At 21.9% G+C, this 27,100-nt stretch overlaps 1 protein-coding gene across 4 annotated transcripts in view; it reads left to right on the top strand.

Moving 5' to 3' along the window:
• The first annotated feature begins 5,342 nt into the window (after positions 1-5,342).
• Positions 5,343-27,100, top strand: part of LOC412281 (protein purity of essence) — a 32,106-nt gene continuing 10,348 nt past the window's right edge. For 2 of the 4 annotated variants that reach the window (XM_006572275.3, XM_006572272.3), the window contains exons 1-34: positions 5,343-5,714; positions 5,863-5,960; positions 6,039-6,493; positions 6,606-7,130; positions 7,223-7,386; positions 7,477-7,711; positions 7,801-7,918; positions 8,215-8,390; positions 8,471-8,639; positions 9,763-9,992; positions 10,058-10,181; positions 10,413-10,639; positions 11,028-11,237; positions 11,337-11,524; positions 12,309-12,450; positions 12,542-12,819; positions 12,928-13,234; positions 13,335-13,492; positions 13,746-13,979; positions 14,097-14,308; positions 14,381-14,555; positions 14,634-14,951; positions 15,052-15,240; positions 15,315-16,048; positions 16,132-16,334; positions 16,422-16,581; positions 16,671-18,052; positions 18,132-18,289; positions 18,439-18,585; positions 18,676-18,708; positions 24,378-24,579; positions 24,677-24,866; positions 24,944-25,330; positions 25,421-25,986. In XM_006572275.3, coding sequence (XP_006572338.2) covers positions 5,593-5,714; positions 5,863-5,960; positions 6,039-6,493; positions 6,606-7,130; positions 7,223-7,386; positions 7,477-7,711; positions 7,801-7,918; positions 8,215-8,390; positions 8,471-8,639; positions 9,763-9,992; positions 10,058-10,181; positions 10,413-10,639; positions 11,028-11,237; positions 11,337-11,524; positions 12,309-12,450; positions 12,542-12,819; positions 12,928-13,234; positions 13,335-13,492; positions 13,746-13,979; positions 14,097-14,308; positions 14,381-14,555; positions 14,634-14,951; positions 15,052-15,240; positions 15,315-16,048; positions 16,132-16,334; positions 16,422-16,581; positions 16,671-18,052; positions 18,132-18,289; positions 18,439-18,585; positions 18,676-18,708; positions 24,378-24,579; positions 24,677-24,866; positions 24,944-25,330; positions 25,421-25,986 — 9,216 coding nt within the window. In that variant the 5' untranslated portion in view covers positions 5,343-5,592. The remainder of the gene's footprint in view (positions 5,715-5,862; positions 5,961-6,038; positions 6,494-6,605; positions 7,131-7,222; positions 7,387-7,476; positions 7,712-7,800; positions 7,919-8,214; positions 8,391-8,470; positions 8,640-9,762; positions 9,993-10,057; positions 10,182-10,412; positions 10,640-11,027; positions 11,238-11,336; positions 11,525-12,308; positions 12,451-12,541; positions 12,820-12,927; positions 13,235-13,334; positions 13,493-13,745; positions 13,980-14,096; positions 14,309-14,380; positions 14,556-14,633; positions 14,952-15,051; positions 15,241-15,314; positions 16,049-16,131; positions 16,335-16,421; positions 16,582-16,670; positions 18,053-18,131; positions 18,290-18,438; positions 18,586-18,675; positions 18,709-24,377; positions 24,580-24,676; positions 24,867-24,943; positions 25,331-25,420; positions 25,987-27,100) is intronic. The other 2 variants (XM_006572273.3, XM_006572274.3) reach the window with 2 other exon arrangements.

Below are 27,100 nucleotides of genomic sequence, written 5' to 3'. Positions count from 1 at the left end.
AAATTCATTCACTGATGATGAATAACAAAATGAAGATCATTATGTCGCATATCAATGTGAATAAGCATTGAGCAAGCATTGCATTGTTATATACAAAATTTGACTTTAAGGTAACGAGATGTATTTGTCAATTTTTATCATCACATTAAAAAAAAAAAAATAGATTTCTATCTAAAAAATTTGATATAAATGTAATGAAATAATGAATAATGGAGAATATCATTGGATAATATGCAATAATAATATACATATATAAGTAAATAATATTTCCTTTTAGCTTACATTCAGATTTGACTTATTGAAATTAGATCAAATAATATTATTCGAATTTAAAAAGGATATTTATTTTTGTGTGTTTCATATCATTGTCACAATATCAATGATATAATACATTGTAATTTTATAATCATAAATACTCGTATTAAAATAAAGAATATGACTCATCGATATGCTGTATTGGTAAAACATGAATGATATATATAGAAATAAATAAACAATTGATAATGATGATAAAAGAATAAAAAACAATAGATCGGTTTATATTTACATTTTCTATTAAATTTTGTTTTGCGCATGGTGAAATATGCTTATCTATTAATATATAATGATTATATGCGCAAGAAACTTACTTTAAATATTTATATAAGTACTATTGCATACTATATATCAAAAGCTTATGTTCTCATATGATTCTCATGGATTTGAATGGATTTCTTTAATCATTTTATTATGATATTATAAAAACAAAAGAAAAAATAATTAAACAAGTTCATAGTCTCGATGATTTTGGAAAAAATTAGAACAAATTAATTTGAATAATTTAGAAAATACGCGTTTTTTGGCAATTTTTTTGAATTGGTAATAATCAAAAACAGCATTCTGTTCATATATTATTTTTATATTTTTTTTATATGTCACTCAAATATATGAATTAACCGATTATGTACAAATTATAAATCAGTTATAACAGTTTATTCTACGAGCAAATTAATTATTTATAATTGAATTGTTTTATTCTTAAAATTTTTTTAAGAAATATATTTTTATATGAAAAATAAAAGAATTAGCATTAAAGGAAGTAAACAAATATATGTACATATATGTGTGAATTTTCGATGAACATATAAAATCGCTATGAATATTTATATGAATTTATTTTTATTTATTTATATTTATATGAATATTTTTTTTGATTATTATATTGATTTTTTTTAATTTTTTTTTCAAGATCGTTGAGATGATTTCTTTATTTTTTTTTTTTCATTATATTAAAAATGATGAGATTGGAAAGTGTTGATTAAAATCATGAAGATATAAGATTTTTTCACGAATTTTCCAATTTAAATTATTTTAAATTGTATTTAAAATGATTCGTAATAGAAAATATATAATATCATATATATTATGTTTATAAAAAAGTATGCGATAAATCTAGAAAAAATAAAAAATAATTTAAAAATATACTTTTAAGCTTTATTATGTATAAATCAATATAATATAGAATATACTATATGATATATAATGATTGATTTGCTTACTTCAACTCTATGCAAACACAATAGAAATTTACAAACAAATTTACAACAAAATAATAATTGTTAAAATTTTTTTAATTTTTTAAATATTAGTTTATATATATATATATATATATTTATTTATTTTCATTATTATCTAAGTATAATCGAATAAAATTTTATGTTCAATGACAATATTAAATACGTTAAGAAAATTATATTTTACATAATAATTAACTTATATCAAATAATATAAATCTTATCGAAAAGATATTTGGTTTTTCTTAAATTTAATTTGCTTAAAAATTGCAATCTCGATAAAATTAATACATTTTTCATATTAAAAGTTAAAAATAATTATATTTGATAAAATTATAACGAAAAAACAAAATTTTGAATTAAAAATAATTTTTAAAAGCTTTTAATCAGGCAATTCAATAAATATATTGATGTATATTCGCATAAGTATTAATGATGAAGGTCAAGTTGATAAAAAATAAATGAAATATTGTTGGGGCAAATTTAACTTCTTTCAATCGATATACTTCCAATACTGCCAGTAATTAAATTTTGGTAAGCAATATTCGCTTGTCAAAGATTTTATGAAATTGTTTTAGATTTGTTGAATTTCCATAATTAAAATAATGAATTTAAGGAATAAAGTTGATGTGCTCTATTTATATATTTATAGAATTTCTTAATTTTTTAATAATAAATAATAAATAACATCAATATTAATATATGTTAAATATTGTAAAAAAAATTTTTTATAAATAATAGAATTTTTTTTATAAAAAAAAATGTTATATTCAAAAAATCTTTGACAAATTCTTATTCACAATAATAATAATTATTTATATAGTTTAAAGTTGTATAATTTCTTTATATTTATAATGTTTTATTGCGATGATAACTTATATTATTTTCAAAGTATAAGTATAATGATTTGTTATCTGTAATTTCTTATTTATTATTTTAGTTCATAAATATAATAACTAAAAATAGTATATGAATAAATAAAATCTGAAAAAAAATTGTATAAGTTGATTGTATAGCTTAAAAATAAATGCGATAATAGTAAAATAATTATGTACATGCATGTGTATACAATTCTTAATTTTTTAATAACATTTCGATGACTAACAAATGTACATGCTTAATGACGGCTTATTTAAAGTCGTTTATTCATTTGAAATAATATTTTCCGAATTTTTGAACATATTATCGCATACAAATTTTTAAGTAAAAAAACGAATTTCGTTTAATATTATCTATACATTATATATACTCTTTATATATATGACTTACTAGATTTATTTATGAATTAAAAAAACTTGCTTCTTATAATTAATATAAATAACTTATTGTATGCATTTATGGTTATTATGTTAAAGAAATATATTTTTTATGTTTCTCGTTTATATTTATATATACTATATATAAATACTTTATATATATATATCCATTCAATATTTAAAAAAAGAAATAATTTGAAATAATAATTTTTTTTTAATTTATATTTAAAATAGATATTGAGAAATATATTTATGAACATTGTTACCAAAATACTGTTACATGTCATATGTAACATTTTCATATGTTTTCAAAAATTAATATGAGTTCTGAAATATTCATGACTTGTCAAGCTCTTAAAAATATAGAATGGTATATAAAAAAAAAGAATAGAAGTTAATTTCTTTCATCAAATGATCATTCGTGTTTGTTTTTATTTAAAAGTTATAAAAAATTTAATAAGAATATATTTTATTTATTATTTGTAATTAATTTATCGGATTCATATTTGAAGCTAGAAATAAAATCAAAACAAATTAAAACATAAAGATTAAATTAGAAATTAAAATTTACAATATTTTGAATATCAAAGCATATAATTTTAGATCAAATTATCAACTTCCTCTTCGTTGATCTTGATAAGCTTGAAATGTATATTGTTAATATGGCATTATTTTAAGCAAATTTTTCCTAAAACAGGTTAGCTTTAGTTTTCGAGTTATTTATTAAAAAACTTTTGATATTATTTAATTTTGTCTATACATATATATATGATGTAACAATTACTACTTTTCAATTGTTTATATGAATATAATATACTGGGTCAACTAATATATAATAATATTTATCTACAATGAGCTTAGATATATCTTCATGCGTAAAAATATAAAATATTGAAAAAATATAAAATAATTCTTAAATAACTGAAATTTTTTCATATATATATATATTAAAAGAAATTTTAAAAAAAGATAGAAGGAATGTTCAAATCTATACGGAAATAAATTTTCGATAAGCTCATCTATATTACATATTGATTGTTGAAATGTTATGTAAGCAATTGAAAAATGATAGCAGAGATAATAATATAATACAATATAATATAGTACTGAGTATGTTAACATATACATATCTATATAGGCAGCATTCAATGATAAACTAATAATATTAAAAATTTTTTATGAATAATCTGAAAATTAAAATTATAAAACTATTTATCTGCAAAGAGGATAATTAATATAATTAATAAAATTAATTATGTCTTAACAAAAAAGTTTTGCAAAGAATAATTTTAATCTATTTAATATAATTATCTTCTGTTCAAAAATTTTGTTCAAAAAATTTTTAAATCAGATTTGTTTTGTTTTAAAGAGAAAATATCTAATATACTTAATATACTATATATACATAATACTTTTTCTTTTTAATATATATATAATACTTTCAAAAATTATTGATGTATATATATATATATATGTATATATAATATATACATCAATTTTTTGTAAGTATATATATAAAAGATATGGAAATCATTATCCTCTCTTTTTTATTTTTTTTCGCTATACACGATAGATAATTATCTATACTAAGTATATTATATAATAGAATGTTTTGTGTTTATTACAAGCAATGTTTGCAGAAAAAAATCATAAAATAATTATAAAATACAAAATTATTTTTCAATAAGTACCCATCTTCAAAACAAAGACGATTTTTTTTTTATCATTGTTATTTATAAGATATAACATTCATTAGAATCTCAGAATTATGAATTATGATTATTCAAAAATAAAATTTTATATATTTTTTGTTATTGCGTTTGAAATAATTATGATTATTATGATATATATTATAAATATATAAATATATATTTATATATATTATAATAATTATATATATATAACGTAATAAATATACAGAGTAGAATTAGAATAAAATTAAGGGATTATTTTTACATAAAAAAAGAAAAATATCAAATTCTTTTTTATTTTTTTAAATTTTATTGTTAAGATTTTTTGCAAAGAAATACGAACATATAATAAATATATTGTAAATTGATAATTTACGACTTGAATATGATTTGAATATCTGTTATTCCGATATAGATTATTTTTAAATTATTAGCAAACATTGACAATAATATAGTTGAAATAATAGCATATTTATAAATTATATATATTTATTACAGAGCAATTTTTAAAATCTACCTTCTTAATAATGAAATATCCAAAAAAGTATTATATCAAATTTTCTTTTATTTTTTTAGAATATTCGATTGTATTATGATTACTGACCTTTGATGTTACATAAAAACCTTAAGCTTAATACTCAATGCTCAATTATCTAAATCATTGCATGAATATGAAGAAAATTTTCAATGAAAGATTTTGTTAGTACAATCAAATGTGTATATCTACAAAATCAAGTATTATTAATTTTCTTTTCTTTTTGATTTAATTTTTTTTTTTAATTATTTATTATTCAATCTTTTTTTTTATTTTTTTTTTTATAATAAATATATATATATGTGTGTGTATATAAGTTTGCATAAAACTCTATATAAATGCATGTGCAATTTAAAAATTGCGCAAGTGCAAGTATATCGAAAAATAGAAAGAGAAAGGAAAGAAGAAAAGAAAAAAAAAGAAAAATTTAGAAGAGACAAAGAGACATAATACGTAAAAGAAACGTTTATATACATGTGTGAGTATGTAAATACGTATAGTTAAAATATCGTTGAGGAAAAGGAGACAAGTTCGAACAAAGTCGAACAGTTTCGAAAATGGCGACCAAGATTCGTGCTAACTATACATGGTCAGCGGTAACGAAACCATTATTAGCAATATCGCAAGGATCATTTGACAAAAATGATATCTTGGAATTGGCAAAAAGTATCGTTATACGGTAAGATATAATGTTTCTTAAAAAAAGCGATTTAAATGCTATAAATTATTTCATGAAGAAAAAAAAATCATATAGTGATAATTTAAAAAAAAAATGATTATCCATTTATTTATCGAATTCATTAATTTATTTTTATTATAATTTTTAGCGAATATGATTTTCTCTGTAAAGGAGAATTATACGAAACTTTTTATACATCCGTGGCAATTCTTGCAGCTGATTATTTCTGTGCTTGCATCAATACATGTAAGAATTTTTAATCATTATATAAAATAATTTTGAAGAATTATATAATTTCTTATTCATATTTTTATAATTTTTCAGTTTCTAAAAGCCAAATATCTATAGTTTGTCAAGCATGTAGAGTTTTGCTTCTTCGTCTTATGGAAAAATTGTCTCAGCATCAAATTCAGTTAGGAAATGGAACTTCTACTGTTTTAAGTACAAAACAATTATTGCTTCCAATTCTTGCTCTTTGTACTGGACAATCTTTACTTTCATCTACTGAAGAAGCAGCTTTGATTACTATTATAAAGAATTCTAATATACCACATGACATTAAATCACAATTATCTCCAGAAACTGAAAAAGATTCTTCTCAATCATCTAAGGATTCTGATAGAATTCAATGTGATTTATCAGGTAGCATTTTAGAACAATTAACTATGCCATTGCAAGGTTCTACAATGTCAATATCTGGAGTTATTGAAAATCCTAATGAAAATGCAACTAAAACTATGAATGACAGTGTTGTTAATGAAATTCATTCAGACATTAAGGTATTTTTTATTAAATATTTTTATGAATAAGTGTTTATATTTTTATGAATTAGTGTTAGATAATAAAAAAGTTGATATTATTTATTTTAAAAATTTTATTTTTATCTTGCAGACAACATTTGTTACAAATAATATAAACATTCTTCGAAATATGGATGTTGGAGATACACTATTAGATATGTGTTTGAATCTTCCACATTTATCATGTTATACTCGCAAATATCAAGCATATTTGCATAAAAAGAGTTTCACTTTGCCTGTGAATGCTTCTGATGCACATGCTATCCGTCATAATTTACATTCTGTATCAAATGATATTAATATTGTTCACAATATAATATCTTTGCCTTTTTTAGAACCTTTAACTCCAAGCAAATTAGAAAAACTATCATTACTGACCATGTCTTGTTTATATTGTTCGATTGTATATGCAACTGCGTCTAGTATTGTTGGAATAACAAATGCTGTATCACCTAAATGTAGCACGAATACATCTGCCAGCACACAAACCGTTTCAGGTATTAAAACAGTGGAAGAAGAATATGATACCTTAGCAATTACAGTAGTAGAAAAGAGTCTTGAAATATTTGGTTTAGTTTCAAATGTAATTAAAAACAGCACACGAGCTGGAGGTCATGTAAGAAATTATTTTTATATATTAAAATTTATAAAAATTTATTTATTTATATAAGAATAATTATATAAATATTTTTTTTTTATTTGTGATAGATTCTACAAAATCATTTATTAATTGGAGTTTGGTTGTTGGTAGCTGGTTTACAAGCTCAACTTACAGTTAGTGGTTTAAGTGCAGCAGATAAAGGAAAAGAAGAAAAGGGTAAATCACCTAGTAAAGCGCGTGATGGAACAATTCGCGTTAATCTTATGAAAATGTAAGACATAAAATAATTAAATTATTCTTATTATTTTTATTTTATTGATTGATACAAATGAAAGAAGAAAGTAATTAAAAATTTTTTTAGTCAACAAGGTTTTGGAGTACTTTCAGTTGCCTTAGCTTCTCATGCGCTTACATTAATGAGTGCTTTATTGGAAGATGTTTCAATTGAAGCAATTGCTGATTGTTCAACTCCTCCAGAACCAGCTCCATTAGATATATTATCTACTGCAACTGCGCTTCAAAGAGCGGTCACTTTTCTACAAGCTGTACCACTAAATCACTTACTGTTTTATTTAGCTACTATTAGTTATAGACGGGTTAGTTTATAATGATTATATATAAATGTCCTATTATTTTATTATTTTGATTTAATTGATTTTATTAATGTTATAAATTTATACTATAGGCTTGTACTTTAAAGAGAATACAAAAACATCCATTTGAAGGTGATGCTTTAAGTCAATCTGATTCTACAACTTATTATGAAGATCTTTTAAGTTGCTCAGATAATTCTACTGATGAAGGTAAAAAAATATTTATTGTGTTATATAAAATTATATATATTTTTTATAATAATAATAATTAAAAAAAATGAATTATATCTTAACAATATCTTTTTTTTATTTAAAATTATATAAAATTATTTTTTGAATATAAGATATAATTATAATCGTATATATAACATAATATATAGTTGTTTTGTATATTTCATGTTATATATATTTTTTGTAAATAATTTTAAAATTATTATTTTGATAATTTCAATATTCATATAAAAAAGAGATGATTAACAGTTTAAATGCGTCTTCTCGCTATACAGAAAAAACTGTTATGTCGATAGAGGAGGACAGCGAACCTATTTTGGGTTTATGGTTTGAAGAAACAATTGCCCCGTCCGATGGGTCGCCAACGAATGGTACAAAAGAATCCAACAATGAAACCAATGCTGAACGAACTGTAAACACTATTGTTCCTGATAATCGTGAACCTCATGGAGTAAGTGAATTAGTTTTTTCATTTTATAGATATAAAAAAGTAAAACATAATATAGTAATTAGTTTAATTCTTTGTTACAGTATATATCACTGGCCACTAAAATTTTTCAATTTATGAATCAACATTTGATTGGTAATAGAAGTTCTTATGTTCGCGAATATGTAGTAAATGGTTTAGTTGAACAACAGATGGTTATATTAGCGGCAATAATCAGAGATTTGGATCACGAAACTGCTAGAACAGAAACTGGTAAGTAACTAGTATTTGATTAACCCTTTGCGATAACTCCAGAAGACTCTCTGGCCACTTAAATTGATCCGGCAATTTGAATGGCGATAATATTTATTTTTATTTGATTTTTTAAAAATATCATTTCATGAATAGATTTCTAAGCTCTTTATATATAATTTTCTAAAATTTAAAATAATATACTACTAAATGGTTAGATTTTTTATCTCAAATTAGATTGTGATCGCGGAACGAACTTTTCGGCGCGAGTTTAACAGTCGTGAGAATAGAAATATTATTTTCAAAGTTTTGTAAGCATGGAATAAAAATGATAATCAAATTTCAAGATGAAGATGAAGATGAGTTTGATTTTTCGTTATTAAATAACGAAATTATTTCTATTCATTAAGAAATTAATAGAAGAGAAGGAAAATAGTGATGAAAATATAGATATAGTAAGAGAAAGTGAAAAATAATAATAGATAATGAATATGAGAATATGTTATTAGGATATTAGTTTAAGATGAATTTTTCATTATTAAATAAATTATTTTAAAAATTTCTATTTATTATTTCTATTTATTAAAAAATTGATAGAGAGAAAGGAAATAGTAATTAAAATAAAGATGTAGTATAAGAAGATGAAAAATAAGAATAATAGACAGTGAATGTGAGAGCATATTATTAGGATTATAAGATTTTTGTTCTCAATGAAATAAGAAAGATGAAAAACATCAAACGACATTTTATTATGATACTTCTGATATTAACAAACCGAGGATACATTTTGGTAATTATTTTATTATTAAAATATTTATTATTAATACTTAAATTATATTATTAATACTTACTAATTATATTTATTAATTATACTTTGTTATTAAAAACACAAAACAATGATATAGACTTTAATATTCAACAAATTTTCTTTCTTTATATGTAAAGATACATAAAATATTAAAATATAAAAGTTTTATATATTATGTGTTAATTTATGTGTGAAATCATTTTAAGTTAGTTAAAAAATTCATTGAACGAGAAATTGTTGTTTCGGCCGAGTGAAAAAAGTCTGGAGCGTAAAGGGTTAATAACTATACAATGTTTGTATATATTCATCAATATCGTTACATATATTTCATTTTAGGAACTATATCAGTGTTTTATGGTGCCACATTAGGCACTATGTACTCTGAATTTTCTCAAGCTTTGAGTCTTTATACGCATAATTTACTTGTTCAAAATACATTAAGCGAAGGTTTACAAAACATCCTTCTCCAGCATTTAGGTGTGAATCCTTGGTCAGGAACAGAAAATACAAGTCCATGCACTTGGCCTCTTCAAGTTTATCCAAGAACATTAAGTGTATTGGCACAGGTATATTTTTGCTATATTTATAATGAAATCTTATAATTTTTAATAATTATATTTAATTATAATAGGTACTTTTATTAAAACCTCGATCTGAAAAAGAAGCAGCTTGTATAAGTATATGGCATCGTTTAATTACAACTTTAGTGGAAAATGTGTGTAATCCACCTTCTACGTTTGAAGCTGAAAATGAAGGTGAAAACATAAAAATGTTTTTTAAATATATAAAAATTATTTTAATAATGTATATATGATATATATATATTATATAAACTAATTTATTGTATTTTATATTTTATTTGTTTTGCTTTTATTTTCTTAAAACATTGTTGTTTGTATTGAAAAATGTATAATCAAATTTTTAATTTTTTCTTTTTTATTTTTTTTTTCATATAACACTTATATTTATCATATCAATATTTTCAGATTTAAATGTAGAACATGCTCAATTGGTTTTAATTCTATTCCATTCTCTTAATTTTATGCAAAAAAAATCAGTATTGCTTGTAACTGGTAGTGGTGCTGTACGTTGCAGTGAAGCGATTAAAACTCCAATGAAAGATTCTCAATTACTGCATTTATCACGATTATTATTACTACTTGAATATATGATGAAACATCTTTATGATGCACCTCCTGCATTGCTTGAACAAGTAAGTAAATATATATATATACACATATATATTTAATTATTGATTAAATTTACAAAAAGCATTTAACATTATTTTCTCGTTCATCACGATTCACTCTATTTTATATTTTAATTTCCTTGTTATGTATTTTCATTTATTTCACTATTTCATTTTTCAATAAGATTATAAATATATACATTATTAACATTATATTAAATGATGTTAATGTAAAATGCGAAAGTAACAACGTGTATATACAAAACGTGACAAGATACCAGGGCCACTAAATTGAAAGATATATTTGAGTGGTAGTAAAAATCTTGTACATTTTCATTACAAGAAATTTTTTATTCTTGTTTGAATTTATCAATAACTTATACACTATATGTTTTTAATGATTAATGCATAGGTTCGATGGAATCTTTTTTCTGCTACAAGTTTAGTTTGTGACATGAAAGATGGTAATAAACAAACAGCTCGTATTTTTACTCCATGGACAGTAATTGAAGATAATTATCGTAAGATTGGTAATCAAGATGAATTTTCAATGAAGCCCCGATTTTATAATCTTTCTACCACAGATTTCAATAATCAGGATACTCCAAAATTGGATGGAGTGGTTGGTATTATATATTATAACGTATCGAATTGTTTGAACAGTTTTTCTTGAAGTTTTTGATTTTATCTCATTTGTGATTTAATTATTAATTATATGCAGGCTTGTAATTTCATTCTGGGTGCTCCAGATAAAATGAAATATCCACTTCTGGTTGATGCATTAATAGATATTTTAAATGTTCTTAATCAAGCTGATATGCAAAAGAGAATTAATGCTGATAGTAAAGATAAAACACCTACTTTCATAGGATTATGTGCAATTCGATATTGTTTTTCTATATGTTGGCGGTAAGTAATATTATGAATATTTTTATAATAATATATATTGTTTTTATAAGTAATATTTATAATTAATTAATATACAATATAACTGATAAGAAATCTCATGGAATGACATAAGGATAAAGTATAAAAGTATAAAATCCTTTTTTATTGATTGATATATATTATCATATAATCTTAATAAATCATGTTTTTCTATTTGAATCAAATTATAATAAATTATATAATTCTAATTACATTATAATACAATAACAATCTTTATCTTTATAATTTTAATTGTAATCAAATTATAATTTATAAATATTATATATATGTTTGTTTGTACATTTATTTTTTTCTTTATCTACTCTTTTGTATGTTAGCAATCTTCAGAAATAATAGTTTATTATTTGTTATTAATAAAATAAAAATAAAATAAATAATTAACAAAATTATAGAAAATAATTTATATTTGAAGAATTTTAACATTTAATAATTTTTTGGAAACTTATAAAAAAATAAAGTTTTCAATTTGGAATTTATGATAGAAAAATTATTTACTATTGTCATTCTATTTCGATTTCTATGAAAGAAGTTTTCATTGAAGAGTTATTTTCATATACTTGTTTATATAATTTTTTTAAGTTTTACATGCATTATACATATTAATAATATATATATATATATATATTTCAGCTGTAATTATTGTGTATATAGATATTAATAATATTATAAATTTAATATATTAAATTTGAGAGTAATATTTCTAGAATAGTTTTTGTTAGAATTATTTTTCTTGAATTGTTAATAGATTATTATTAATGCTACCACCATCTACTCTATATATGGATAAATTAGCTCTGGGTGAGGAAATTCCTGCTGGACCAATGTTATTATATTCTTTAATTTGGGGACCTAGAGCTGCATGCAAAACTTTTACTAGTTGGATGAATGTAAGTTTTAATTAAAAGAAATTAATTAATTCGAATTATTTTAAATCAAAATGATTCATTTATATTAAAATATCGTTATTTTTGCTTGTAGGATTGTTTAATCAGGCAGGGAATGTATGCGCAATATGCAAGAAATCTTTTGAAAACAGTATCATCCACTGTAAATTCTCTCAAATATGATGTTACAGTTACAAAAAATTGCATTACGGCATTGAAACCTGAGACTAATTTTAACAATAAAATAATACCAAAAAATGCATTACCTAAATTTAGTTCGTTATGTATTTTAGCTGCTGTTATTGGCAAATTACAAATTCTTTTTTATGAAAATATATTGAAAACGCAAAATGAAACTATTGAAAGTTCAAAGTAAGTTGAATTATTTATGTTTTGAAGCAATATAATTCTTTTTTTTTTTTTATTTAATTTTAAATATTTTAAATTCATTTTTCATTTCTTTCTTTTTTTTTTTTATAGAAATTCGCAGACTTCAGAATCTGGAAATACTAATGCAAATAAAATGATGATTAGTATTCTTCCATATGTTCTTTCATTAACTGAATCAATTCTGTATTCATGTCGATCAAATATATTGCATGAAATGCTTGAATCTTTTGAACAAGATAATAAATATGGCCCTCGAGATTATTCTATACTTGACAATATCATTGCAATGGCAGGTGCAAATTGGGCATCTGAAGCATCTTTGATCTCTTTTTTACCAAATTCTGTAAAATCTGTTATAGATAAATGGAAATCTATCAATGTCGTTCACATTCCTTGGGTAAATTTTCAATGTTAAATTTAAATTTTATTTAGAATTTATGTTTAAAAGATATTACATATAATAAATGAATCTTTATTAATTTCTTTATTGATCATAGAACACTTATACAAATGACGTTATACCAGCAGAAAGTTACATTTTGGCTACAGTATGTCAGCATGTGAGTTCACTTTCTGAATATCCCATGTTTTCTATTAATCCATCTTTGAAGAAATTGTTGCATAATTTAGTTACATTTATGGTGGAGTATATCACGTAAGTCATAATCTAATTTATATTATAAAACAACAGATGTTTATGCAATTTTAATATATTAATATTATGTATTATACAAAATATATGTTTTTAAAATCTGATGAAATCTTATTATTTTATTTTATTTATTATTTTATATATAAATATGCATTTGCTTATACATTCGCAATCTATTTATTTTTATTACTTTTCGTTAATTACAATTAAATTTACATTAATTATGTAGATATTTAATATGATGTTTTTTTTATAGTCCTACAATAGCACCAGAAAATACAGATGTGCATACACAAGCATTGGATATTCTTATTGCATTATCTATGGATGCTCGTACAGATTATCTTCAAGATATGACTAATAAAGCTTTGACAAAATTATTAGGTGATAATGATAGTGAAACGCGGCAATTGCGAGAACATCTTTTCGTATTGCATCATATGTATAATTTGATAATTGAATACACGAATGATATCCAAGATCCTGTCAGGTATTATCAATACATCAGTACTATCAAAACATCATTTATAAAGAAAAAAAAAATTAATATTCTAAGTTTTTGTATATAAATTTTTGTCAAATAATTACACAATTTCACGTTTTTTAGTATTATCATTGATGAAAAAATTTTGAAACGATGTATTAAATATTGGGAACAATTATTAGAAAAATCAGTTGGATGTAAGGCATTAGATTTATTTTTTGCACCAAATAGTAATCGATCTCTCGTTTCTATATTATTATGTATAACATCTTCACGATCTTCGCAACAATTTGCCACACATGTTTTAAGATTTTTCAACATGTTATTCAAAACAGGTAGTAAAATAATATCTATTTGTTGACAATTTTTTATTTATTCGTTAAATAATAATATATTTCTGTATTTAGCTGAGAAAGGAAATGACGTATCATTAGAACGTCTTTGTGGATCAGTATCAAATTTAGCTAATGAAGAACCGGAAAAACTACAAATATGGTTGAAACAAATTATTTTAGGAGCAACAAATATTTCTCCAAATACATCTTCAACAAATATTCAATCTACAATAACAACTGCAAATGCGTAAGTATAAAATTTTATTTATATATAAATTAAAGACGTTTTCAAAATAATTAATTGATTAAAATAATGAAATGATAGATCGGTTGCTATTACTAATACAACTGAAGATGTTCAGAAATCAGATGAAGTCAATAATGTATCAAATAATGAACAAGACCGATGGCTAATTTCATTATCAAACGATTCAGCTAGCAATAATCAGTCCACAAGTATCACTGATGATCAACAACAACAACAACAACAACAACAACAACAACAACAACAACAGCAGCAGCAGCAGCAGCAGCAGCAACAGCAGCAGCAGCAACAACAACAACAACTTCAACAACAACATTCAATGCATGAAAATAGTCGTCTTCTACGAGCGCTTACAAATTATATAGTAAAAGAGAAGAGGTAAAATTATATTCTTTTGTTTTATATTCATTTTGATTGTTCTTTATGTATAATGTGTATTTTATTGATTTTATTTATATTATGAATCTTTCTATATCAGTATTGATGAAAGTGTACCTGTGACATTTCTTCGAGCTCTTATACCATTAGCTTATCATATTCTTTCTCCCACGGTCGAGGGTAATGGTTTTTCGGATTTAATGAATGTTATGTCTACATTAGCCGATGCTAGTTCTGAAAAAGGACATACATTATTATTTAAAGCTGCAGTTGAATGGATAGAACTTTGGTAATACATAATATTTATTTGTATATATGTGCTTGAACAAATATTTATCAATCAATGTTATTTACAAATTACAGTAAGGAACAATTAATGAATAAAGATTTTCAAAATTTGGATAAACCATTACCATTTATTGAAGCTGGCTGTTGTATATTGAATTACATAGCAGATATAGTAAGTGCAATATGTCCTCAATCATTACAATCACAAGATCGAGCAACTAGTCCGCCGTGGGAAGGTACTACTCCAGTTAATGATGTAAATGATAGTGATTGGATAGATGAAATTCCACATGAAGATGAAGATAGTGCTGCTGAAGATTCTGATGATGATAGTCTTTGTAATAAACTGTGCACATTTACTATTACATTAAAGGAATTTATGAATCAACATTGGTATCATTGCCATACTTGCAATATGGTAAATGGAGTTGGAGTTTGTACAGTATGTGCTCGTGTTTGTCATCGCGGACACGATGTTACTTATGCAAAATATGGAAATTTCTTTTGTGATTGTGGTGCCAAAAATGATGGATTTTGTCAAGCTTTAACTAAACGGAGTCCTCAATCATTAGAACATCAGAATACGACAGTTGCTATTAGTTCTGGAAATACAGCTGCATCAACTAGTGGTTCGACTAGTGTTGCTAGCACAAGTTATGGAAATACATTAGGTACATCCACTGAAAATCGAGATCTTCTTCTCACAAGTAGTTTACATCGAAGAACTTCCAGTCCTTTATACTTTTCCGATAAACCTGAAAGACAAGGACGCGATAAACAGAGACATGCATATTTAGCTAAACAACTAGGTAATTTTTGTTTTTTTTATTCTTATTTTTTTTAAATTATTATAAATTCTTAGTTATTTTATTTATTCGTTATCAATATGCAGAAACATCGAAAGATTGGATCCAAAGTCATCTTTGGAAAAGTGGTTTAGTATCATCATTAGTAGATCTGACTGGTGCGTTATTACCAGCTGTAGATGCATCATGTAAAAAAAATTCAGCAATTGGTTGCCATGCTCGTGCTCAAATGGCATTGAAACAGTTACATACAGTGGACAAAAAGTTTGAATATACTGATCAGTTAATGGTATGTATATACCATTACCAAGAATTTAATTACCATTACCAATAATGAAATTAATAAAATTATATATTTTTTTAATATTAATTTCAGCTTCCTACATTGGGATCACAAGAAGGGGCATTTGAAAATGTTCGTATGAATTATTCGGGAGATCAAGGGCAGACTATTAGGCAATTACTATCTGCACATATGATACGTCGCGTTGCAATGTGTTGTTTATCATCTCCACATGGTAAAAGACAACATTTGGGTAAGTGATTATATTTTTCTGTTTTGGTTTATTTAATAATTTATACAAATTAACTTAAAAATAATATAAGATTTATTTTTTTTAAATAGCGGTTTCTCATGAGAAAGGAAAAATAACGGTATTGCAATTAGGCGCATTATTGAAACAACCTGATTCATCAAAAAGAAAATTAACATTAACAAGACTTGCTTCCGCTCCAGTACCATTTACAGTATTATCTGTAACTGGAAATCAATGGAATGAAGATTTTTTGGCAGTCTGTGGTTTTAAAGATTGTCATGTATTAACTTTCAATACTTCTGGCACTGTATCCGATCATTTGGTTCTATATCCTCAATTAGAAACTGGCAATTTTATCATAAAAGCAATTTGGTTACCTGGATCCCAAACTCAACTTGCGCTAGTTACTGCAGATTTTGTAAAGATATATGATCTTGGAAAAGATGCTCTTTGTCCTCAATATTATTTCTTAGTACCTACTGGAAAAATAAGAGATTGTACGTTTATGCATGCAGAAGACGGTGTTTTTTATCTTTTAATAATATCTTCAGCTGGATATATTTATGGTCAAGCAATGGATGAGGTAAGCTCAGCAAAATATGGACCTTTCTATGTAACAAATACTCTCGATGTGTATCATCCAGAAATAAGAGATAATGGTCAAGTTGGAGGTGGGGGCGTATCAATTTATTATTCGCATGCTTTACAATTACTCTTCTTCAGTTATGCATGTGGTAAAAGTTTCATTGCGCCTCTTAAATACATGGAAACTGATATAACAACTGTATTTCAAATTAATCTTACGGGCAACAAAAGTTCGAATGGAAATAAATCAAATAATAATCAACCACAACCATTATGTCAATGGAGCGAAGTACCTAATCATCCTGGATTGATCTGCTCAATTTTAGAGACGAGCAATAATCCCGTAATATTAATGATTAAACCTGATACAATAATGATTCAAGAAATTAAAGCTATTCCTGCCAAAGCCAAAATAATGGATATGGTTGTCATAAGACATCCAAGTTCAAATGCTGAGCATCGTACAACTTTAATTTTGTTATGTGAAGATGGAAGTTTAAGGATTTATATGGCTGGAATGGAACAAACTGGGTATTGGATGTCTCCTACAATTCAGCCAGTAGCTACAATGGCCACAGTTAAGCCAACGCGAAAGAAAAAAACTATCAAAACAGGAAAACCAACAGGATCTGTTACTTTTCCTATTGATTTTTTCGAACATTGTCAAGTGATGAATGATGTAGAATTTGGTGGTAATGATTTGTTACAAATTTATAATGTTGCCCAAATTAAACATAGACTCAATACAACTGGAATGTACGTTGTTTCTACGAAAGCAATGGGATTTACAGTTGAAGTTACCAATAATGATGCTGTTTTGGTTATGACGGGAATTCGAGTATTACTTGGAAATCAAGATATTCAAAGAGTTCCGGTTTATATCGAGGTAAAATCAAATCTATCTTCAATCTTAAAATACTTGATATGTATATTTATTTATAAAATATTTTATTTATATTTTGTAGGTATTTGGTAGAAGTATTCGTACAACTTTAAGTAGAAGTCGTTGGTTTGATATACCTTTTACACGAGAAGAAAGTCTTCAAGCTGATAAAAAATTAACTATTACATTTGGACCATCTCAAGATCCCGAAGGTGTTATTATAGTGGATTGTATTAAGGTGTATGTATTGTAATAGTTATATAATAATAATTATATTAATAATTATAATGCATAATTAATTTTTATTAACAATTTAATCATATAAGTTTTTAAAATTAATATGTATTAATGATTTATTTTTTTGATTTTATTCATATTTTTATGTTTAGATATGGTAAGACAAAAGATGCTTTTGGCTGGCCTGAAGAAATAGAAGATATTCCAACAGGTCAATCAACATCTGCACCAGTAACCACGATAAATAGTGAGACAGATAGTGCCCTATCTGTACCTGCTTCTTTATCCTCTGTTGATAGGTATGTAAATATTAAAAATACATGTAATAAATTTGTTAATTTATCAACGATATATACAACGAAATCTTTTATCGTTGCATAATGCTTTAGCACCACAAAGGACAATTCCCTTGATATTGATAGGTAAGAAAAATTTGAAACAATTATAGTTTTATGAATTAATTAAAATAACAAAAAGTCATTATGTAATTTGTTGACATTAAAACATATATAGAGTGTTCGGTTTAACTTAAAATTTTTTTTTTTAATCTTTAGTAAGTAACTAATACTGATAACATTAAAATTTATATAACTATCGGAGGTCTCAGAGATCACTAATGTTTATTATTATTACATAGATCATACATTATTATATATATATATATATATATATATATATATATATATATATATATATATATATATATATATATATAAGTTCTAAATTCAAAATCAAATTCAATTATACATTAATAATGAAGAAGTTCAAGCCTGATTGAATAATTACAAATACATAAAAAGTATTTCACTATTAAATATTATCATCTTGAATTATCATTATTATTATTTGTATAATGATATTTTGATGAATATTAAATGATAAGAAGTACATTATTATGGATATGTTAACATATAAAAACCAATTTTTTTCATTTTTTAAATAAAACCATATATTTTTTATGTATCAATCAATACATTTTTTAATTCTTTAAAAAAATATTAACTTATGTATGTCGAAAATGATTAGTTTAAAAGATGTTTTGATGTAAATATTGTTAAGAAAACTCTCTCTCTTAATAATACTTTTATCTTAATAATTATTAATATTAATTATTAATATTAATAATTATTTTTATTTATTAATAATAATACTTTTATTTTAAATATTAATAATTTTTTATATCAATATTATTGCAACAAAATTGTTATAAGTTATAGCGTTGTGAAATATAAATATTCAATAAGTTCACTATTATTGTCCTGTTACAAACATTTAGTTTATGTTAGATATTTAACTATGTATTTTGAAAATAAAGTATATAAAAGAAGAAAAATTAGATATGTTATCAATTTATTTTGAAATTAAAAAAAATGCCTTATGCGGAATGATTAATTTTATAATCATAGGATAACTTTATTAAGTAAAAATAAAGTTTGCGCAGAAATTCCGATATTATATTGCTTGATAAAGAATGTATCATAAACAAATGTTGTAAAATATCATATTATAAAATCGAAATGATCACTATCAGTTTCAAAAATGTCAAGATATGATATCAATACAATATGGATATTATATTGAATCTTTTAAATAATTAATAAATATATATAGTTATTATTAATAAGCGACTAAAGAATTTTCTTAACAATATTTTGAAGATATCAAAATAATTTTAAATTAATCATTTTTTGATATATATAGGTTGATATAAAACTTTTTTATATAGTAGGATACTAAAAACTGCATCGATTAATAAGAAAATATACAGTTCTATTTAAAAAATGAAAGTTGATTTTTATATGTTTTTAATATATCTATCTACAATATTTTTTAATATTTTTAATATATATATCTATCTACAAAAAATTAATACTAATATATTACTAATATATATACTCCTTTAAATAATATAATTTAATATCCATCAAAACATTTCTCGTTGCGAATAATAATAATAATCTAATTCAAGATGATAATATTTAGTAAAACTTTGTATATTTTTTTTTATAATTATATATTATCATTATATTTTTTTAATTATAAAATTATATTAACTTTATTATTAACTTACTTTATAAAGTTGGTTTCGGTTTTCTTCTTAAAAATCTTTTGAATTTTCTTTGTAAAAAATATAGAAAGAAAACTAGCAAGGTATTCAAGGTATTTTTTTTTTAATAAAAATGAATATACAAAAAAATAAGATTAAATTATATGAAATAAAATTAAATAAATAATAATAAATAAAAATCAAACTTTATTCTCATACTAAATAAAAGTTAATACAAAAAATTATAAATATTTATAAAAATAAATTAAAAATAATTTTTTAAAAATAAAAATAGAGAATAAATATAAAAAAGAGAAATTTACGATAATATTGTTTTATTTATATTGTATATTTCAAATATAATAAATAAAGTATGATGTTTGTATTTAAAACAAGTAAAAAAATATATAGACTTTCATATTATTGAAAAATGAAAATTTTACTAATAATTAAAACATATACATAATATACATAATATCAGTGAACTTCAATAATTTTATTAATATTATAAAGTAAGAAAAAATGTAAGAAAATTATAAATCACGTAAAAAAAAAAATAAAGAAAATAAAAATTAGATCTCATAAGCTTTCTATAGTGATCAAAATTTGAAAAATATCGAAAAATGTTTTAGTTGAATATATATATGAGAATAAACATATATGAGAATATATATATGAGAAAAAATTATATTATTATTATCAATTTATTCTTATGATAAATTTGTAAAAGTTTTATAAAAATCATGTTTAAATTTTTAAAAGAGAATATTTTTTATTATATATTTTTATTGCTTCTTTTTCATTCAAAATATATTTCAAAATACATTTAACTATTTTAAATTAAATCAAATATGTTATATATACAAGATGTTTTATTTAATTGAATATCTCACAAGAAATTATTAAGAAATTAAGAAGTTATTAAAAAATGTTTTAACAATAGGTATTTAGTTATAAAGAAGAAATAATTATTTAATTTGTATTGTACAAAAAATTTTCAAGAGGAATCCAAATAATAGGGAAGATTTTAAGATCAATTTCATTTCTTTAAATTATATAGTTTTATTTAAAAAAATGAAATTGATTATAATATAAATAATATAAATAATATAATATAATATAAATAATAATTTGTAAAAAAATTATTTGTTCAATATATCTTTTCATATCTCTTTTGTTCAATATAGCTCTTTGAATCATATAAATAATTATAAAATTACATTTTTTTGATAATTTTAATTCTTTGAAAAATATTCAAGTTAAACAAAACACTATATATGTAAACATCGAATTTTAATATGTTTATTAATATGAATCTAATATTATATATATATAGCAATTGAAAATCGATTATCGTTTTAAAATGAAATAATTTTCTAAAATTGAATAAAATAATTTTCGATTAAAACTATTAGATAAATTTTTTTTAAATGTTAGAAGAATTAATTTACTAGATAATATGTAAAAAAAAAAATTAAAAGAAATTGCTGTTAATCGAAATCGCAAAGAAAAAATTAAAACTTATAATTTTTATGTGATTCTATAAAAAAAAATTTTAATTTTTTTAGATTTCAATAAATTAAATATATGCACAAAGTTTCAAAATCCATTAATGTTACTATGAACTGCAAACTGATTAAAAATACTCAAATTTATAATTTTTTTATAACTATTTTTAATAACTATAATAAATGTTTACATCCTTCGATGTCTTTTTTATAGAATCAATCGATTTTAATGAAATTTTATATACTATATACAGTGATTTATATTCGAATATCATATTTTATTCATTATTACTTTATATATTTGATTATAATTAAAATAAAATAATTAAAAATAATTAAATTAAAATAAAATAATTAAAAACCATTAAATTAAAATAAAATAATTAAATATAATCTTAATATAAAATATAATAAATTAAATTAAAATATTTTTTTTTATGATAAAGAATATATCAGAATTCTTTTTGATGAAAATGCAAATTTTATTTATTTAAACTAATTAATTTGCTATGTGACAGATAATATATTAAGAAATGAATTATTTTTGTCACAAAAATATTTGGATATTTAATTTATTATATATACTTAATATTTCTTAATTATACTTTTTTAATATAATGTTTACAAATATGTATATTTTGAAATATTAGTTATTATTTGAAAATCATCATGATTAAAGTCAAAAATGATTAAAGAAAAAAAATGAAAAAATTTTTATTTTTATAATTATTAAATATTAAATAGAAAAATAAAAATATTTTGTTTTATGTTCATGTTAATTATTTTAAATGATAATTATTTTTTTAATTATTTTTTATTGCAAAAAAGAAAAATCTTTTTAGGAAATTTTAGATACTATTTTAAATTTAAACAAGAATACAATGGTAAATATTATATACAGATATTATAATCAGAGAATTCAATAAAGTTAATTCTTCAAAAGGAGAACTAAAAATATTGATTGAAATAAACAGAATATTATAAGAATATATAAAATAAAAAAGAAATCTTAATTTAAATATTCTAAATTTAATATTTACTACTTAATTTAATATTTAAGAAGTTATTTAGGTATATATCTAATGTTAAAAGAATATAATGACAGAATAATATGTAAGAAAATAGCATATATAGCATATATAAATGAGGCATATATAATTGATAAGAAAATATATATTATATTTAAACAATTTATTAGCAAAAAATAATCTTAATGAAATGCTATTTTTAAGAATATATGTCGATTAAAGTAAATTGAATGTAAATTCAATTTATTTATTTGAATTTGATAAACGAAAAATAAAAACTTAATTTTAAAAATTTAAATCTAACAATGAAACGGAATTGGAGAATTAGTTTATATAAATGACATTTTAGATAATATGTAACTAAATATTTTTAAAATAAAATCTAAAAAGAAAATATATATAATGGACATTCAAATTTAAATTTTATTATGATAATGACTAAAAATATAAAGCTAGAAAGGATATCTATAATATATATAATTATCTTGCACATCCATAATCAAATTCATCAGATTATTTATTTAAACCCAATCAAAAATTTATGAAATTATCTATATAGAAAAGTTAATTAAACTAAAAAAATTAATTTAAGAAATTAATAAATAACGAAAAATTAATTATATTAAAACAAAAATTAAAATAAAGATTAGAAGATTTACGCAAAATTATTTATAAAAATTATAACTAATATGCTTAATCGATTACAATATATAATAAAACAAAATGACTATCCATCAAATAATAATATTTTAAAAATTTTATAATTTTTTTATATTAAATTATTATAAAAAATTAATGTTTTTACGATAAAAGTAGCATATTTTTTAATATATTATTTATATTTATATATTTAATTTATTATATTATATTATATTATTTATAATATTTATATTTATATTTTTAATATATTATTTATTATATAAAAAATTAAATAAATAATAAAAATGATGAAAAAATAAATTATAAAAATTAATTTAAATAAATTAAAAAAATTTACATTTCCATCAAAAACAATATATATTTTATCAAAATACAAAAAATACATTAATTATGATCAAATATTTAAGAAGAATAATATAAAATATGTATAGGTATATATAATAATATAAATGAATAAAATATATAATATAGTATTTTAAATAATAATATAATAGTTAAATTACTATAAATAATTAAGAATAAAATAATATAGTATTTATATTATTCTATATTAATAAGTTATTATTTATTTATATTTATACTTATATTTTTATATAAAAGACATGTTTTACATTTTTTTTTCATATAAAAAGTTAAAAATTATCTTTTTCAAAAAATTTTATTTAAATATTATTTATTATATTAATTTTAACTTCCAATTTTAAAAAAATTTAATTCATGTGGTTTAATTTTAAAAAAGTTATTTAAAGAGCAAACGATTTTTATTTACTTTATATACTATAATATATAATATTGAAAGCTTTCTCTATATAATAATTATTTTTTATTTCGAGCATATTTTTTTTTAGAATGATCGCAAGTATGTTAGAAGTTTTGGAATTATCATTCAATGTTCCTTCGAACGACGAGAACAAGTTATCATTGAAAACAACAGCTATCGAAGTAGCTTCACAGCTGCTTATATTACCAACTCCTCCATCTGTACAAATGCATACAACTGCACTTTTAGCTGTTTTACATCCATCTAAACAAGCATATCATTTTCACAAGGTAAATTATATAATTCATATTTCATTTAAATAATAAATTCAATCCAAAGTGAAAAAAAATTTTTTTTCTAATTATTATTATTATTCTTATTATCTAGGATCATGTATTACTATCACATGTATTGGATTCATTAAAATTGATGAGAGAATGCGATGATGCTCGTGACATAGATGCAGAAAACTTCTACAGATTAGTACTTATTGTTCGAAGTATTTCCATATCACGTCCACAAAACCTTGCAAAGTTTACTGAACAATACACAAATAAACCAATAGATGAAATTAATGGTAATATTATCATTAATAGCATTACTAATATCATTATTATCAATTATAGAATAATTAAATTCTATTTATCAATTTAGTACCAATTTTCGAAAAAGATCGACAAAATATTCAATCCGGTAAAAATGCAGATGCAAATCAACTGCATTTAGTAGTACAACTTATGGAAATGTTATGGTCTTTACATATGGCTTATCCAAAGAATATGGCTCTTGCACCGGTAGTAGTTCCAGGATTGACTCATGTTGAAGGAACGATTCATGCAATTATTGAAATAATTCATGCATTTACGACATGCGATGTAGAAAAAAATATTTCTTTAACTGCTAAACTATATTTACAATTATTATTATCATCTAATACTGCTATTAGTTTTACTGTTAAACAAGCAATAATTCGGGTACTTCGTCCGAGATACAAAAGAAGAAGAGTTTATATACCAAGTCCTCCTAATTGTAGTACACCAGGTAAAAAAAAAATTAAATTAAATATTATAATTTTATTATTATTTAATACTTTATTAGTTCATTTTTAATAAATGTATAAAATTAAAATAGCTATAGACACGGAAGAAAAAGCAACAACATCATCCATACAATCTCATCGAGAATTACCGACAACCACACCATCAACAACAATGGATCGAGAAACAGAACAACATTTGGATGTAGAATCAATAGGATCAGTGGTTGATCCTTTAGCAGTGATGCTAACTGCAGATAATAATCAAGGTTCAACTATTCCTACAACTACTGCAATATCTACTACTACAAGCAGAAATTCTGCTGGTGGCACTAGTAGTACTGCTGCCAGTAGTAGTGAACCGATAACAAGGGGAGCCGTGAATTCCATAGAAACATTGCTCGGTTCAGGAAATTTTCCACAGATATTGGATGTACCACCTGATACAGATGATGAAACAATGGTAGAATTAGCAATTGCACTTAGTTTACAAGACCATGAAGGTGGAAATGCTGATTTACAAGTATTACGACAAGGATTTCAACAAAGTCTTTCAAACTTGCAAGGATTAGAAAATCTTCAAAATTTAAATGGTCCAACTTTGCAAAGTTTACAAGCATTAGCAGCACAAGGTTTAGTTCAAGTTCAAAATACCAATCAAGTAAGTATTAAAATTTTAATTGTTTTGCTATGTTTAATTAAGAAACAAAATAATAAACAAAATTTCAATGTATAATTAAACAAAAGTAGTAAAATAGTAAAATAACTAATAAAAATAATTATTAATAAAATTTAATCAAAATTGCATTACTATGATTTGCTTAAGTTTTATTTTATTTTCTATACACTTTTATAATATATAGATTGTTTATTTATTATTATTTAAAATGATATATAAAAACAAATTAAGTTTGAATAAAAAATTATTTAAATTATATTTAATTATATTTAATATCTTAAATTGTATTTAAAGAAAAAGTAAAATAAATAAAGACTTTAGATAATTTAAAATTAATAATCAATATCTTTTTTGCAATTATTGCTCTTAATATAAGAGTATAAATATACTCTTTATTAAATTTTTCATGTAATCTTTATCAATATTTTTAAAAATTAATCTTAAGTTATTAAAAAAAATGTATTCTTTTGATTATCTAATGAGATCTTAAAATCTAATAAATTCTATTATTATAAATAATATTTTTAATTGAAATTCAAATATTTTATAAATTATTTAAGCAATTTTTTTTTGAATTACTAAAAAATTTCATATACGATTTCATATTTCATGATTCAATAATATGTTTTAAATCATAGCTTTATTAAAAAATAAATATCTTTCAATATTTTCAATGTCTTATTTTAATTTTTTTTAAACTTGTTATTTTTTCTTTAATTTTCATGATTCAAATTTGTCTTCATTATTTTGTATTATTATTTTTTAGAATTATATTTTAAATTTATACATGATAAATTGATTTAAATCAATTTAAAATTAAATAAATAATTATTAATTTTAATTATTAATTTTTAATTGTTAACTTTTAATTGTTAATTGTTAAACAATTTTAAAGATATAAGAAATAAAACTTAAACATATTTTTATTAATTACGATTTTTTTTTAATTTCATCAATAATTTTTTCATTAATTTTTTCACTTTTTTCATTTATGCACTTATTTTTGTTTCTGATTACATTATATAGAAAAAACAGGAAAAGTTCTAGAAGTAAAATGTTTTGATATATATTTTCAAGATAAAAACAGTCATATTTT

The sequence above is a fragment of the Apis mellifera genome, linkage group LG10, assembly GCF_003254395.2.
Source record: "Apis mellifera strain DH4 linkage group LG10, Amel_HAv3.1, whole genome shotgun sequence".
In the NCBI taxonomy this organism is placed as follows: Eukaryota; Metazoa; Arthropoda; class Insecta; order Hymenoptera; family Apidae; genus Apis; species Apis mellifera.
This window is presented reverse-complemented; position numbering and strand designations above follow the sequence as displayed.